The sequence below is a fragment of the Egretta garzetta genome, unplaced genomic scaffold, assembly GCF_000687185.1.
Source record: "Egretta garzetta isolate BGI_Z169 unplaced genomic scaffold, ASM68718v1 scaffold39, whole genome shotgun sequence".
Classification (NCBI taxonomy): domain Eukaryota; kingdom Metazoa; phylum Chordata; class Aves; order Pelecaniformes; family Ardeidae; genus Egretta; species Egretta garzetta.
Genome location: NW_009260945.1, coordinates 2902877 through 2921263, shown reverse-complemented (window position 1 = coordinate 2921263; position 18387 = coordinate 2902877). Strand labels below are relative to the sequence as shown.

The following is an 18387-nucleotide window of genomic DNA, read 5'->3' as shown; positions in this document are numbered from 1 at the left end:
CCCCATGCACCAATATATGATGTGGGCCACCCAGCTGGAAATCAGCTTTGCAGAAAAGGACCTGCTGGTCCCAGTGGACACCAAGGGAACATGAGCATGAGCTAGCAATGTGCCCTTGCTGCAAAGAAGGCTAATGGTATCCTGGGCTGCATTAGGCAAAGTATTGCCAGCAGGTCGAGGGAGGTGATCCTTTCCCTCTACTCAGCTCTGGTGAGGCCACACCTAGAGCACTGTGTCCAGTTCTGGGCTCTTCAGTGCCAAGAGAGGCAGGGACATTTTGAAGTCCAACAAAGGGCCAAAGATGATTATAGGACTGGAGCACCTCTTCTATGCGGAAAGGCTGAGAAAGATGGGATTGTTTAGCCCAGAGAAGGCTCAGGGTGGGCCTCATTAATGTATATAAATACCAAAAGGGAAGGAGCAAAGACCACTGAATCAGGCTGTTTTCAGTGGTGCAGAGTGATGGGACAAGAGGCAATGGGCACAAACTGAAACACAGAAGGTTCTGTCTGAACATCAGAAAACTCTTTTTTAGTGTGAGGGTGACTGAACACTGGAAAAGGTTGCCCAAAGAGATTGTCGAGTCTCCCACCTTGGAGATACTTAAAAGCCATCTGGACACAGTCGGGCAACTGGCTCTAGGGTGCCCTGCTTGAACAGTGGAGTTGGACAAGATGATCTGCAGAGATCCCTTCCAACCTCCACCATTCTGTGATTCTGCCCTATAGACTACAAATTACTTATTTTGCAACCCTCTTTGTGAAATTCAGAAGTGGACTAAGTGGTAAAGGTGATTAACTAGAAATGTTAAAAAAAATAAAGTTGCCTTTAGAGGGCAGCTGGAAAAGAAATTTTTGGAAAGAAGAAGGAAAAATCCTTATTGAATTACAACACAGCTGCCATTAAAGATATTAACATCATACTCTTTCACCTACCCTGTTGGTCTGTTACTGTACATCACTCTAAAATACAAGAGGAAAAAAAATCAAAAGAGGAATAATCCATGTGTGATAAAACCAAGAGCAAATCACAAAAAGGTTAAAATTAGTTAGTAATCACTGAAGAGATCCAGCAGTTAGTCAGAAGAAAGAAAATGGCTATGGTTCCCTGAGTGACAGCTATTTACTCCACCTTACAAATGAGCCATATGTAATACGTATCATTTTTCCTTCTAGAAATACGCTGCCAACCATCTTTTCCTAATACCACTTTAACAGGCCACAGCTAGTAATATTTTGTCTCCAGTCCAGTCCGCAAAATGCCTTTATTAAAGTCTTTCATTAATGTAAGTACCAAGGTTGACAGTATGACAGGATTTAGTTTTTAAAGTGGCAGGGATAAGTTATTTTTCTTCCTAAAATGTCATTCATTTGGCTATTGCTTTATATTACACTGTACACTTGCTAACAACTGACTTTGCATAATAGGAAACCAAAGGAAGGATTTGGAATGAAACAGGAAAGTGATTAGATGGAGAAGTACAGTATTCAGATAACAAACAGATCACATCCAAAGCAGTATGAATCCATTCACAGCTATCAAATAAATATCTTAATTGATTTAAAGGAAGCTCTACGGTCATGCTTTGTCCACTGACTTCTATATTCTGCAGATCTCATCTTCTTGCTGGTAATATATTAACACAGCACACTGCTAAGTAATGCTGGATAAGTCTGTTGCATTTGTTGTCCTACTTAAAAGTAACTTTTACTCTAAGTAGATTTGTAGGAAGAAGTTTTGCAAATGAAAGATACTGAGCAAACAGAAATCAGAAGGGAATCTCTGGCTGCTGCTGTTGATGGCACTCACCATTTATAGCATGTTCAGCAAGACTGGGTACAGAATTACACCCTACGTATGACTCTTAAAACGTAAGCCCGCGGGTTTATTTGGGTCGAGGAAACTGGAACAGGCCTGGAGTTTTGGGGAGATTCTTTGGGTTTTGGGTTTGTTTTTTTTTTTTTTTTTTGCAAAGATGGCTAGAATTTACCATCTAAGAAAAGAAAACAAAACACACTACGGAAGGTTGTCTAACGTCAGGCATCGTTAGACGAAATAGCTGTTGCATCTAGAAATAATCCAAACATTTTCCTTAAACTTGAGTCTAAAATTCAATTAGTAGTGTCAATTCAAAATTAGTTGCCAGGATTTTATTTAATCTTAGTTACTCTAAATTGGTAATTTACTGGCAGGGACACTTTTTTACCCTCTACCTTCATCTGCAACACAGTTTATAATATCAACTTCTGAGATCAAAGGTGACGCAAACAATGTGACAGTTAAACTGTAGTATACTTTGTTGAACAGCTTCAGAGCACAAAAATCTCTTCCATTTGGTGCTCTCTTTGAGGTCATTAGCATGATTTATTAGGAAGCAGGAAATTAGGTACTAAAAATTTCTGTATTGAGCAGAAAATTTAATTCCATCATTGCCACAGAACTACTTTATCTCTTGAACAAACTTGTAACCATAATAACGTGTGGGTTTTGACTGTGATAGAGTTAATTTTCTTCACAGTAGCCGGTATGGGGCTATGTTTTGGATTTGTGTTGGAAACACTGTTGATAACACAGGGACACAGACAGGGCAGCTGACCCCAGCTGACCCAGGGGTATCCCACACCATATGACGTGATGCTCAGCATATAAAGCCGTTGGAAAGAGGAAGGAAGGGGGGGACGTTGGGAGTGATGGCATTTGTCTCCCCAAGTCACCGTTACATGTGATGGAGCCCTACTGTCCTGGGGATGGCTGAACACCTGCCTGCCCATGGGAAGTAGGGGATGAATTCCCTGTTTTGCTTTGCTTGCCTGCACGGCTTTTGCTTTCCCTCTTAAACAGTCTTTATCTCAACCCACAAGTTTTCTCACTGTTACTTTTTCCGATTCTCTCCTCTATCCCACCAGCGGTGAGTGAGCAAGTGGGTGTGTGGGGCTTAGTTGCTGGCTGGGGTTAAACCATGACAAATAACTAGATTAGAAAGTATTCCTCAAATGTTTTAAATTTTTTTTATTCTTATTAATGACACCAAACACTGAAAAATAATGGCAAATTCTTATTATCTTCTAGTTTCCCAAAGCATCTGCTGCTCAAGTGTGATTCTTCTGAAAGATCTTAAGTAAACAGAAGTATTTTAACAAGGCCTTCCATTAAAATTCTGTTAGCTTAAAGAGAACAAATGCTTTCTGTTGGAATTGTTTATGTGACTATCAATATTTTTAAAAAAAGGGAAGTTTGAAGAGAGGCCTTTCAGAAAAAGAGATAAATTTGAAGTGCTGTTTTCACTTAATGGTTTGTTAGGACATCAAATACATATCCCTTAATGAAAATTAATATGCTGTAGTTTAATAATTCATGTACTTGCATCGAAAGCCCTTTAATTTAATGGAGTGCTGTTCATTTCATTACATTCATTGCTGAGGTAGGTTGGTATTTTTCCATGAAGGTCAGAAGTGTGCCATTCCTTCATGCAAGCCATGAATTTGATCAGATGTTAAACTCTGACATCTCCAATGGTCTGTTCAGGTCTAACAGAGCTGGGTATTACACATTTTCAAGAAAACTAGAACAACAGGAAACCTCTAGGTGTCTGTTCTTTCACGATCAGAAGCATGTATTTATCAAAATTTGTATTCCTTCCTCAGTACTTCTGGTGGAAATTAATTCCTCTTCTCTAGGGACTAGAAACTTTTCTTCTAATCTTCCACCAAAATTTATATCCATTAGTTATTACACCAGTATTTTCTTTTTGCTTAAATCATTACACTCACTCTGGATTTAAAGAAAACACTGTGCTAGGCTGAAAAAATTATGCTCAGATTTATGTATTTCTGCCTAATCCTACTGTGCTAGTACCATAACTTGGTTGTTCTTTAATCCCAATCTTTTTTCTTGATTAGGAAGAGCTTTATTTATTAAGACTGTCTGTATTGCTTAAGTGCTATTCATCAATAACACCTTCCCCATCCCACCCCGGCCCCGTGCACCCCACTTTCTGTACATCTTTCTACCACTCTTTGTTTGCTGCTTGTTTATGGATCCTCATCTGTGGGTGAGTCTTCTACCACACAGAATGATAGACACGGGTCTGCATACTTTAGCTGAGTGCTCTCTTTATATGACATCAGATCTTGATGCAAGAAACTAGCACTCCTTGTACCCGAGTAATTCTGTCTACTCTGAAAAATGTCCTCACCCTGCAATGCTTCCCAGAAGCCAATCATTCCAACATCTCCCTGATGGCACCACTTTTTCAGCTGTCACTGAAACATTCTTGCCTTCTGGACAAGTCAGAATTCTTGCTGATGACCACCTCCTCTTTTCTGAGCATACTCTTTGGCACAGCCTGATTATTACAGCTGCTGTTGTGATGATTTGAAAACAATTAAATGGATATGAAGAAATAATTTTTTTAAATCCACTGGATTTTTCCTGTAGACCTCAGACCCGCTTTTAGTTCCATAGTGAGAAATACATTCTCTTGCTTCTGTGCTATTTTTAGTAACTGACATGAAGATTCAGACCTTTACCAACTGAGAAGCTGGTAAGGAGTCACACAGATGTCTCTCTTGGTGTTGGAAAAGCTTTTAGGTATACCCCCTTCATTCTGCACATCATTCTGTCCTCTGTCAGTGCACACCATTATATTCCAGACCTGGACACCCATCCTACCCAGGTCCTTTCCCTCTTCCATTTCTCTTCAGACTCTCTCTCCCCACGCCTTCATTTTCTGCCTAACTTGCCAGTAGAACAAATGCACTTCTTAAGTCAGCTTTTATTTCTTGTTCTTCTGTTGTCTTTCACATGTCCTTCTCTAATAAACAATCCTTCTCTCTAGGTTCTTTTCAAAGGTCAGTGGACCCAATCACCTCTCTTTATGCTTCTATCACCTTCTTTTCAAACTTTTGCCTGAAGTTTGGCATTTTTTCCAGCTGCATCTCTAGTACTTAACACTTCTCTTCTGCAAAGCATATAATTTATCATAAATAGCGTCAATCAGATAGCCACTCAAAAATAATAAGCTTCCAGCAGCTTTTCTATCATTTATTTCCAGTTTCCTCCCCTCTTCAGGTTTTTTTCTATTGCTGCATTGACAGACAAGCTGTGTTTTATCTTTGCCTTAAATTCACAGCTCAGAGGAGGGGAAAAAAAAAGAAACCAAACCAAAACCCAAACCCACCACCTCATCATAGGTCTTAAAGATTTCTATCCCATTTGCTAGCATGCACTACTTTTTCTCTTCAGCTTTTGTTAAGGTCAGTCCTGCCATCTAATTGTTATTTGGCAGCTAACTGTTCATCAGCCCAGATCAAAGGCAGGGAGTATATATACACTACCTGATACAAAATATCTAAATAAACACCCTCTCCTTCCAAAAGGACAAAACAGCCAATAAAGAAACAAATTACCATACTGGCAAAAAGCAAGGTTTTGTTTTTTCTTCATTCATTGGTTTCCTCCAAAGTCTCCTGTGTACCTCTCTGTTTCTTCTGGCCTTCACTGAGCATAAAATGTCCTGCCAAGTTTTACCAGGCTACTCATGGCTTCCAGATCATTATGTCAACAATTAAAATATTCATTCTTATGAAGGACAATTGCTTTAAACTAAAAAATAGAATCATGGATTTGTCATATGCCCATCAATAAAATCCATAGCAAATCCTCTCAGCCTATATTAAAACACTGCCACTTTGCAGATGTCCTTCTCTCCTAATGTCTGGAAGAAGAGCTGGAACTTGCAGACCATTTCCACAATTACCTTCCTGCACTTTGGTCTCTGCATTAGAGAAGTATTAAACTTCAAAAAGTACCATCATGCCATTCATTACCACAGCTAAAGCGTGTCTGGAAACCTTCATCAAATAGATGCATAGAACCACCACTCTTAAGTTAGTCTTAGAAAACGTTTCCATACCTTTGTGGTGAATAACCTATCACCATAATTAAAAGATAATCCTGCATCCCACTGTTTTGTACTTCATTTGACTTGATGTGGACAAATAAACCGGAAAAGTAACATATGGAGAGAGACTGAAAATTGAATATCATATCCCTGTGCTATATCAGCAAGAGCTAAACAAAACACATCAACAACAGTCAACAGTTGTAGCCTGGGCCATCTGGTCACAAAGGCCCATATTACCAAGACTGTATTAAAATATTTTCATCTTACTAGTTTCCCCCAGGAATGAAGGATAATATGCAAAAGCTTAATTTCTGCTAAAAGGTGAGATTCTTCTTCCTACAGGCACAGCACATCTATGATAGTTATTTAATTAAGAGATACCCTAATGAAGGGTGTGCAATGGCAAGGCAATAATCTCATTCCTAAGTGGGTATGCTGGAAAGCCAGTAACAGCACAGAGAAGAGCCTCTACACATGTATTTCCTTGTTAGGCTAAATACTAATTTGAATATTTGATATTAATTAAAAAAATTTTTTTTTCCACTTGTACAGTGCAGTATCTTCTTTCTGACTTATATTACCAAACCTTAATGAATAAAGTCCTCTAAAAAAAATAATTTTTTTTGCTATTGTTTCCTAATTGTGAAATAAAATGTAATTAACTGTTCTCCCCCTGCTCCCAACTAAGTGCTAATAAGCAGCTCAATTGTTGGTGGCAGCTGCAATCACTTCCAAACCACCTTGTGCATTTCCAGGCAACATAGCATGGGTGGGAAAGCAAGAGGCAGTCAGGACCAATTACACTGGTAATTTGCTGAAGCAGGTGAAAGAAAGGGAAAATAACATACCTAGGGTGCAGCTGAACCCCTAACTGTTATGCGGACCTCCAAACCAGAGCACATGATGGTATCAAACAGAATTAGTCATATCCAAATTTATCACTACCCTGTATTTCATTCAGTCAGGAAAGCTTCATATGCCTGACGAGCAGAAAATGTAACATTGCAGTAACAAAGATGAAAACTAACGTTGGGATTATTTTTCACCCAGGAAGATGTATGGTTATTCACACACACTATTGGAATTCTTTGTGCCTAATTGATTTTGTTGCTATGTCTGAATAAAAAAATAAAACAGAACTTCCCCACTGTGCAATCTCACAGAGATTTGATGAGGAATGCCTGTTACAGAGGAGCTCAGAAGGACACTGCTCATGGTGTTTGGCAGCAAGGTGTGAGAGCCCTTGTGAACCCCTGTGCTATGAGACAAACTCTCCTGGTCCCATCACAGCAGACCTACACGAGTCCTCAGCCCTGACTGTTGGCAGTTACATGACAAAAGCTTGATCCAGAATCTGTATCAAATGGATTTCCTTTCTTCCTTCTCATTTTAAAAATTCTAACATGCAAATTATCCTTTCTCTGTATGTTTTTTCTCTTCCCCAAAATATTATAGAAACCACAGCTACTGAATACATCTGCAATGCCCCTTCACAGTGATTACAACAGACCAGGTACAGCAAAGTTTAAGTTCAAGAGAAAGTCATATGCATCAGAAGCTGCAATTCATCAGTCCATGTAGTGCCCTGTTGAGGCTTCTGAAGATAAGCCCTAAAATATTGTGCAAGAGCAAATAAACGTGCTTCTTATGCCTCACAGAATTCGGCAACTAAATGATTTTTTGCAAATTCATGAAGCTCTGTACAGTTCACAATAAATATCTAGAGTTAAATGAGACAGACGATCAACTTTTTCTATAGACAGTGCAGTATCTGAAACCAGTACATGAATTTGGTGTCTAAGGATCTCTAGATTAGCACAGACTATCCTATTTCTGAACTTTTCATGGCCTGTCTTATGAGGATTGTGACATGTCAAAAAGACCTAAAAGAATTGCTATTATTGTCAGCATTGACTCCTATTGAATTTTTTAGTTAGGGAACAATGGACTCTCTTCCCTACCATCAACATGTCTGAGGCTCCAAAGCTTTTTGTTTATGCTTTATTAAGCATTCAGTTGCAAATTACTGCAGTTGATCTAGAATACTTCATTCCTTTATTTTAAATATCTCAAATTTTTGTCTCACTTGACACATATACACTCTATGTTACTACTTCCAATAGCCAAAATACTCATGTCTAGGTACCTAAATTAGAAATATACTGAAAAAAAATTGTATTTAAAGACTTTTAAAACTGATGAGAGTATTTCAAGGTGCAGTTCCTATAATTTAAACATTAGTTGAGGATAGGTATCTTAGGGCCTTTGGAAAACAGACTGCCAGATGCTTTTAGCCCTCTGTGTTTGTACATCATCTAATGCACTTGTGATCCCTGACTAGCATTTCAGGAACAATAACAAATCAAGATGATAACATGCTAGGAAAATATTTAAGTACAAATAGGACCCGATCCATCTCATTCTGCTTAAGGAGCCTCAGTTACCAGGACTAGCATTCTAAACTCCCAATAAAATACCTAATCAAGGCACTTCTATAGAGCAACTCAGACTACCTCAGATCTAAAAATTCAGTGTTCAGGAGCAGTAGGGGTGGAAGGGAGAGGGAGAAATAAAATCCATAACATAAAAAAAGGAAGACTATAGATCTGTGTATAAGTAACCCTTTTAATTCTCTCACTGCTTTACAACTGCACAACAGAAGCCACAAAATTAACTATTCATCACTAACATATTAACCAACAATATTTACTTTAGTTATTGATCATTAATTCTCAAACACTGAAATGTGAAGGAGAAAGTTCAGAAATGGCTTTCCAAAGTTCAGGACACATTGAGAAATACTTCAGAAAGATAGAAAAACTTACGGAAATTTATGAGATCAGTATAAATTATTGATGGGGAAGGGGTAGAAAATTAAATCTTCATAGATTATTCTTTCTTTTTACTGGTAGGAAAACAACCTTTCCTAATTATTGAAGTAGCTGATTAGGTGCCAGCTGGCTAAATTACACATCGATTGCAGAGTAAAATTCTGCCCTTGAGCTGTGCATTTAGCTCCAGAGATCATATCAGTGGAAATTAGGAATAGAGTCCACAGTTGTATAGGCCATCATGTTATTAACACACCTACTAAAGTCAGAGCAACGCATAGCAGCTCCTGTTTCAAAACTGCCAACATGCAAAATATATTCATTCAATTACAACTTCTGATGCCTAAATATGCCCATTTGAACAATTATCTGTCTTTTAATAATTTTCTATATACATAAGCTGTATATCTGAAGTTCTGGAAAAGCGTCTGTTGGAATTGTCATCTATCTTGTTGGCTACAAACACAAGAAAGACTTTCCACTTCTTTGTCAGACCTTTGCAAACAACAGAAAATAAAACTGAAAACACCTGCAAAGACTTATTTTGTCTTTGGACACTCAAAATTAACTAAGGAATGAACAAAACGGCTCTACATGTAATGCCTAGGTCTTGAGAATAGAAACAGGATAACCCATGCTATGCAGTAGGATATTCCTCATAACATTCCTGGCCTAGATTTCAGCCCCAGTCTAACATACAGATACACAGGTAAGCACCAACCTCTACTAAAGATAGCAGCTGCATAAAAATGTACATCTCCGATTAATGCTTTTTACCTGAATGTGTGCTGTTGAAGTCTGCTATGAATACAAAGCCATTTTCATCTGTCTGCACAATACAGACAGTAAAACAATCTCTGTTCAGTTTTATATTTCCTAATTTTGCCTGGGATATTACAACCAACATGATAGGCATTACAAAATTAAGATAAATAGATCAATTACTTGATACCAAAATTTCAACAAGTTCTTTGTTGACTTACCTTGCCAACAGATCTGGGGAACGGTGGTCTTTGATTTTCAGGAATTAATATTGGAGTTGCCAAAATAGCCCTTTTTTGTCTTGGAATTCCAAGGTTGCCTTCTATCTTAAAGATTTCCTTTAAAAAAAAAAAAAAGAAAGAAAAAGACAGATTACAAAATAATATTCAGTTCTTTTTTTCCATTCCCTGCATCTTTAGGCAAAATTAACATGAACTGCCAGATTCTAGGTTTTGTATTATATGTTTTCCAGCAATCAGTAATAACCTATCAAACTATTTATTTAAATCTGTCAGGTTACTCCACTTATTACAGTGACCATGGACAGACAATATTAATTTTGTATTACTGTAGACTAATTTAAACCTAAGCAAGCGTGTCTACCACCCTAACCTGATGACAGCTTAAATGATAAATCTTAAACAAGGTCTGGCTTGCCTCAAATACTCGCATGAGACCTGTAAAAAACCACACTTTAAATGTCTTGCATAATTTTCACATCTCAAGTCGCATCTATACCTGGTTATTTCTCAGCCCAGGCTTTTGTAAAAAATCAAACATAACTTACAGGTAAATTTGCTGAGACTCCCCCGAGCTAACAAAATCTCAATAAACACCAAAACCTTGTAAATTAAAATTAAAAATAGACACCAAAACCCAGATGTAACCTAGAATATCAGCTAGCAGGTTTTTTTCTTGTGTTGGGTGTTTTGTGGTGTTGGTTTTTTTTTTTTCTTAGAGAAAACTTCATGCTACTATAACAGAAAGAACAGAAGTAGAAGTGGTTTATACACAAGTCCTCCTTTTCCTGCTGCATTTTCTGGAGTATTTAGTTCTAGCTGAGCATCAGGCAATTCAGCACTTATGAGCTATGGCAAACTCTTCACAGTGGCCTCTGGGCCCTAGAAAACTCTGTCTGTCACACCTTTGCCTTCCCTCCCCTTCTGCTCTCTGATCCTCAGCGCTCTCTGCTGTTTGAGCTGCAGTTTCCCAGAGACCACTCCCTTCCTTTTGCTTCCTCCTACACAGTCTTTGCAACTCTCTTCTCCAAGCATAGTTACTATTGAGGTCAAAACCAGCCTCTCCCCATGTCCCAAAGCTCTCTCCTTGATCCAGGCCTCTTTTTGGAAAACAAAACAAAACGAACAAAAACCAAACCAAAAAAACACGACCAAAAAAACCAACCCACGCACAAATTTGTACTGTGTTTGGAATTGTGAAGCTGAAAAAGATTTTTATCACTACTATTCATTCAGGTTGTCGTGAGAGTTTGTAGAAAAGAAATCATAGATTGAATTAAATGTCTAATTCCAATAAGGTAGTTGCATCCTAGAGATAACGCTTTTGTTTGCTCTCTTAATGCAGAAACACCAGAAACCTAAGTTTCTCAGTCAGTTCTGGAATCTGTGTTGTTGTTTTAATAGCTGCTACTTTAATACAGGAGACCTTCATCGCTAAGCTGTATTTTTATAAAACTGCAAAGCTGAATGAGTTTTCTTGGTGGCATAACCTGGACATCCACCAGTGAAGAAATCCACAGGCTGCTCCTGCCACCATCTGTACATTTACCTCCCCATCTAACAAGTCTATCATCAGCAAAACACTGCTCTACCTCTACTAACTCTAGTATCACTTTTCAAATTTGACAACAAACAGCAGCAAGGGAAACTCAAGTCTTTAACAGTCAGCTTTAGACATGATAAAGTCAAAGAACAGTGGAAACCATGCAGAGAATGCCTTCTCACAATTTTGCCAATTTTCATAACGTTTTGGGGCTCACCCTGATACAGAGTTCCCATCTCTCCCAAAGGTTTTGCCACTTCTCTCTAATTTTTCAGTCTGCAGGCCACTTGGGTCCCTATTTTTGTCTTTCAATTCCTCTCCCAAAAGAATTTTCCCTAATAAAAATCCATGAGAAAGTTCAAGATAAAAACATTTGAAGTGTCAAATGAAAAGGAAAGAACCAAATTCTGTCCAAAGGCAAATGCACAGAGCGATAAGCTTCCAAAATCACTTACACTGTAAAACACAGCAGACAGTTTGGGTGGCGTGTGTCTGTGACATTTCTAAGGAGAGTAAAAGTGACTACCGGTGTGTCTGAAAGGAAATATAAGTTCTTTAGCTCAGTAGAAGCAGTGCTCAACTGACCACAACTTTCATTCATGCTAAATCCTACCTTCAAGGTTACCCTTCAGCTCATGAAAATGTAAGGAAGACCTCCCAGACATATGCTCTTTGGAAATGAGCAAGACATTTATTCAGATTTACATCTCCTTGTATCATAAAATCATAGAATGGTTTGGGTTGGAAAGGCCCTTTAAGGGTCATTTAGTCCAACCCCCCCTGCAATAAGCAGGGACATCTTTAACTCAATCAGTTTGCTCAGAACCCCTTGAATGTTTCATGTTTCTTTCCATGCTAGTTTGAGGAGTAAAGGGATTTTCAGATTCTTCATTATCTAGAATTCTCCCAATTTTGGTAGTCATAACCATAACCCATAACCGATTAATTCATCACTTTCTCATGACAAGCTATCCTTACGCTTTCCCAGGATGTCCACAAATGGAAGAAAAAGCAGCCAATACCAAGAAGCAAGTTCTAAAAGGAAAGTAGAAGGGCAGTAAGACTTAAGGCCTTCAAGTCGAGATTTCTGAGGAGGACTTTGGAACAAAAAAGGAAGAATAATACTATTTGTTTGTTTGTTTTTAAACATAATTGGTCTGTTACACTGAGAAGAAAGCTTCAGCAGATTGGGCACAGAAATGTAAGCACTTCTCTGAGTATGTTTCACACTGTTTATTCTTCAAGTCTCGCTGCTGGTTTTTAAATACAGATTTCTTCATGATTATTTCTCTCTCTCTCATCATCCCCCGGAGACTAACAGCATTATGACTGATTAAACGAGTAGCCAAAATTATCTCTATGGAATGCAGGTAAACTGAAAGGAAGAAAAGGTCAAGAGTACTTCACCAACACGTTTAATAATTCAGTGCTGTTTGTGGTTATCATAATGATTTCCCCATTTGTAAAGAACAGGGAAAAAGAAAAAAACATTTAGCTTAATGCCAGGCAGCTGCAACTGATGGTTTGGTCCTCAACCAATAGATAAGACAGAAGCTAAAGAACCTGAAATTACGTGTGCACTTAACACCTGATTCAACAGTCAAAACACTGAAAAGATTCCCATTCACAGGTGGATACATTGCATATATAATACTTTTTACTGAATTCACCTATTTAATTTCTTGAAGAAGCAACTCGCAAGCGATATGAAATTACTCCAGACAGAGTCGGTAATTTTGCCTCAAATTTTCTTACAGTATCAGGCTAGCATTATAACAGGAGTCTTCTTTTGCCCCTTGACACAAGTGAAACCCAAACAGCAGTTTTTCCTCATCCGTGCTGGAACCAGCTGATCAAAGATCATGGTACCTACCACATTTCTGTAGCAACCACAACAGGACAAATATTATTGTGCCAGGAGTCTGGAGATGTCAGTCTGGAGAGCCTAGAATGTCCCAGATGGGTGGTGTTCAACCAGCACCCAGAGAGCCAATGGCTTTGATTACCATCTGCTCCTCCCATACCTGCTGCTTTGTACAACAAACAGAAACCTAAGGGGTATGTCCAGAAAATCCATCCATGAGCAAAATTTAAATAAATTAATAAATGCCTCTCTAAGAAAAGTGCACCAAAAATACAAATTATGGTTTTCTGATAGAAATTTTTTTTTTAAAACCAAAATGGTATGAGAGAAATCCTACCAGGTTCTGTATTTTTGCTATCTAACTGCAGTATCACATCTGTAATTGCTATCTTTCAGCTGCTATTTTCATGGACAGGGGATTATCTGATCGGAACCCAACTATCATTTCACTGCCCACCATTTTATAACCAGCTTTTACACCCTATTTTTCACTTCATTGAATTCCCTTTCTAGACGTGGAATTGGTACAACAGTTCAGTTCCCAAAATGCTGATTCAGTGGCAACAAAGCCTGATTCCCTATTCACACTAAGCAAGGAACAAACAGTCTCCTCACTTTTCCAGCATTTAGGTTAGGCTTTTATTGAAAGATGCCAGTCTGCCCAAACTATGATGCTATGCAAGTTGCAATTTCCCTAGATCCCCTGAGAACACTTTCCTGCTCTGTTTTGTTTTTCCTTCTTTTTACCCAGGGTTCTTGGGAGCATTGCAGTGCTTGAATATTTGAATGAATGGCCTAGTCACTATCCAGTAGCAGGCACCATTACTCTTGGCAAAGAAAATTTCATTAGAACTTGTCATGGGAATAAGGTGGCTGAATGCTGATATCGATTTGTCACAATAAGGGTTGGAAACATCACTGGAGTGGCAATTTGTAATCCACTATGGTGACCAGAAAAGTGGTTGAGTTTCTGGCCATTTAGTTGTTTTTATATACTAAACTTGATGGAATAAAATGGGGTCAAGTCCCAAATTAAAAAAAAAAATAAACAAAATTAATTGGATGTTTGTTGCAAGCAAAATTCCTCTGAAATAGTAAATGGGGTGTGGTATTCAGTGGTGTATCAGTCTTCCTATAAAATAGCATCACTACATAAGACTGAAAAACTAGAATTGCATGCAGATCAACTTAAAAAGAATATTTTTTTATAAAATTCTCAGCTGAAATTTCACAATTTTGCTGTTATTTCTATCATCAAAATATTGTTATTATCAGGATTAACAGTTAACGATTTCTAAAACATGTCAAAAGAGAAAAATATTTTCTCATGTTGTTAATAATATGAAAACCTAAGAAATGTGCTGGAACTTTACTTGTAAGTTAAAGAACAATAGTTTAAACAAACAATTAACTCAATGAAACAGGTTAAGAATTGTAAAGGTCAATGGCATATACACAAACATCTGCTCAAAAGTAGTCTGTCCTCAATGCTTGTTAATGTCACCGCAAAAAAAAAAATAAAAAAAAAAATCACATTATATATTTCAGAAGAACAAATCCACCTAAAATCTAGCGTGCTAAGGGGAATCAGGTATGTCAGAGCACAAAAGCTTCCCGGCTTGTGAAGCATGGTCAGATATAACATCTGGGTAATGGAAATTGCTGGTGGAACTTGACTTAATTACACTGGGCATTTCTACCATTGTAATTGTCACATAAAGAGAGAGGCAGATCCAGATATACCCATTAACTTCACAGGCACTTGGTAATCCCAGACTGTAGCTTTGCTGTTGTGCAATTCAGCTAGTTATACTATATTTATTTTTATAGGATGGAGGCTCCTTTTAGCTTTAGAGGAGTCAAGAACATATTAGGAAAAATTTTATTCTTGTTCAAATCATTCAGTCATGTGTAAATGAGAACTATTTTAATGCTAATTTATTCTAAAGTATTTTTGTAATGCATATGTGACAAAATGTCAACTATCGTGGAGACAAATCTGAACTTTTGCTTTGTGAAATGATCCATTCCATTATTGCCCTGAACCTATGCAGTATCTTTTGTGATGAAAAAGTCCTGTTTCTATTCAAGTATAAGTTTCATTTACCCTCACACCTGCCTTACTCTGTGTCAGGGAAAAGTTTTTCTACGACGATAATGGACTGAAAGCCATTAACTTTCCTCTTGTAAACATTAACCATGGGCATTACCTGTTTTGAAAATAATACAGAAAGACAACCAAGTGCCTTTTCTTTTTTTAAGTTAACATTTCAGACTTTTCGTGTCATCATTTAGTGAGTGTTATTTTCATTTTGAACCATATGCGAATCACCCCTTCTTTCAGGAAATCTGGTATTGGTTCCACACTGCTCATTAAATATAATGAGGTATCCCTTATACACAAACAACCAAGCATGCTCTGACTGACTGCATCTGTCAAACAGCATTGCAAATATGGGCTTAAGGAAAAAGACAGCGGCTGACCTTATGCCTCTGTCTTCACCAGGATACACTGACAACACATCACTTATCACCATTAAAAATATCCTTCTCCCATCTCTACTGTGCTTACACTGGTTGCAAAGCAAACAAAACCAGACTGCTTTTACAGCATCCCAGAAAAAAAATCAAAATTGTTAAACATGTCCCCAAAACTTCTGCACCTTAAGTAAATGTAATGTAAATAAGGAAAGCACTTGCTGATGCAACTGCCAAGGCGTACAAGCCTTAAGAAAAATGTCCTGTAATCAAAATTTACCTTGAAAACAGTTTTTTGTGGGCTTTGTATGAAAGCATCTCCCATTAGATTAGATACCAAACTGCTATTGAAAATAATACTAGACACATAGTAGAGTTCTGAAGCAATTAAAACCTTTCACAGACCTGCTCCTTTTGAGACAACCAAAGCCACATCGAAAATTCATTGCACACAGCGTGGACACAAAGCCTTAACTTCTTGCTCTTAATATTCCTACTAAGTCCACTCAGTGGACTCTTTTCTTCACTTATATTGGAGAAACTCAATATGTGAGAGCTTCCCTTTAACCTCCAGCAAGCTACACACGTGTTGAAAACACCCTGAGTTGCAAAGTGAGAAGGAGAAAAAACACATGGAAAACATATCTCACATCTAGGGCATGATAAATGAATCAAAGATAAACCCTTTTGGTGGGGCAGTAACCTATATAAAGCTACAAAATCTGTGGCTCAATAGCAGACAATTGACAACTTCAAACGTGGAATAACACAAGCAGCCACAAACAAGCTGTTCCATGTTTCACTTCAGGGATATAAGGACAATTTCTAATAAAGAAAATTGATTTCTTATGTAAAGTAAATCTTATTCATAGTAGAAGTTGTCCTACCTTGGAAAACCAGCTTTCTATGTCTTGCTGCAGGTCAGTCAGCTATAAGTATATGGAAGAAAACTAACGTATCTTATAACCATGCTCTGGATTGCTCAAGTGCTATGGAGTTCATTACATTACAACATGCTGCACAAAAGCAATTTCATGATACCCTAAAGCAATAATACTGTATGCTAAAGTAATGTATATTGTTTAATAGACCAACTGACTGCAGTCCCAGTCCCGTGTCTGAATGGATGTGTAGAACACACATCTTCCTACCCACTACAAGGCTCCAAGACGTGATTACAATTAAAACCTCCTTAGTCCCATTCCCCCCAATCTTTTTTTAAAGCTCTGTGGTCACATATTCCTTGTTATCCCTCAATTTCTTCATCATCTCCATTCCCTCAACAAAACCACCCCTCATCTAATTCCAAACATTATTTACCTTGCTATTATTTTCTAAACTCTGTATGATCATTCTGTTCTTCCTGTGCACCTCCTGTATTCCCAAATAACACCTCACTTTTCTCTTGCTCTAGGTCACAGTGTAATTCTGCAAGCCTTGTTTTTCTTTGGAAAACATTCATTCCTTAACATTCATTTTGAATTTGTTTCTATTGAACACTGATGATACAACCCTACCCAAACTGAAGTAATCTCAAATTTGCATTTTTTGTTTCCAGAGATACCTTTTTTTTTTTTTTATTTCTATTTTTAGGGTTTTTTTTGAGCAATATCTCTCTTGGCATTAGAACTCTAAAGCTTCCCTACTTCACTCATCTTTATCAGATAACCACTCCATTCCCCCACCAAAAGCATGGCAAGCATTAAAATTCCTGAAATCCTGGTAGATTTGGGAACATTTCTGGTACAGGTCCTTCAAATCATTCAAGACAAGAAAAGTAACAGCAATTTCTCATGATACCATATTATAACCCCTAGCTTTCTCATTGTAAGCTGACATGGCATACGTGAAGTATTGCAGCAAACAGATTTGTATATGCCATAGATCAGTCTAAAGCTGGAGAATACCATAACACCTCCAGGACGCTGTGGTCCCCTCCCCTGCCATTTTCTCAATGCACAGCCACCCAAGCCAACTCAAAGAACATATACATTCTGTCAAATCACAAAAGTGGCATTTTAAACTCTGCGTGCATGGTGTAAGCAGCGTTACAAGGAGCAGGACAGCAGAGAGGGAAGCCCCTTGTTAAGCCACCAGCAGACCCACAGGCTCCAAAGCTTCCAGGTCATTCTTTTTCACTCTAAATAAAAGCAGTTCTTTATTTAAAATGTGAATTAATTCATATAATGTTGGACTGACACACACATTAAACACTATCTCTTTCTTCTCTCACAATATATTACTAATCCTGACTGTCCAGGAAAACATCTTATTTTCCCATCCCATAAAATGATCAGTGGGAGAAATGAGGAATTCAGCCTTTGGCCTGAGATTTCACAAAACCCAGAAAAAAATTCACAATGCAGACACTGACTGTATGTTGTACAACCCTACCCCGTACATTCTGGCAATGTGAATGTGCATGTGCAGCCAAGCTGGGCACACCCAGATGAATCATACCCTGCACAGCACAGATTACATATAGGAGACCTGGTCATGGGCATTACAAAAAAAAAAGTAAATTATCAGTTACCTCATGCTAAAACATAAGACCCCTTTTATTAAGAGTCTGAGAAGCCTGTTTCTTGTTGCAGTAATCAAAGGCAGTTTAACTGGGAGGGAGTTTCAATACTTTTCTTTCCCTTAGTAGTGGTACACCCTTTCATGTAATGTAATGTTGCAGTCGTGCGCCTGCGTCTCTTCCCTCCTTCTTGCTATTAGATCAGAGCTATTGACTCCTAGCAAAAATAACGTGTTAAATAAGA

At 37.9% G+C, this 18387-nt stretch overlaps 1 protein-coding gene across 1 annotated transcript in view; it reads right to left on the bottom strand.

Annotated features, from left to right (window-relative positions):
- Nucleotides 1–18387, bottom strand: part of CDH13 (cadherin 13) — a 583915-nt gene that overhangs the window by 281628 nt on the left and 283900 nt on the right. Inside the window, exons 5-6 of the mRNA XM_035902601.1 lie at nucleotides 9716–9836; nucleotides 1399–1410 (exon numbers count right to left, since the gene is read on the bottom strand). Of these exons, the coding sequence (XP_035758494.1) occupies nucleotides 1399–1410; nucleotides 9716–9836 (133 nt within the window). The remainder of the gene's footprint in view (nucleotides 1–1398; nucleotides 1411–9715; nucleotides 9837–18387) is intronic.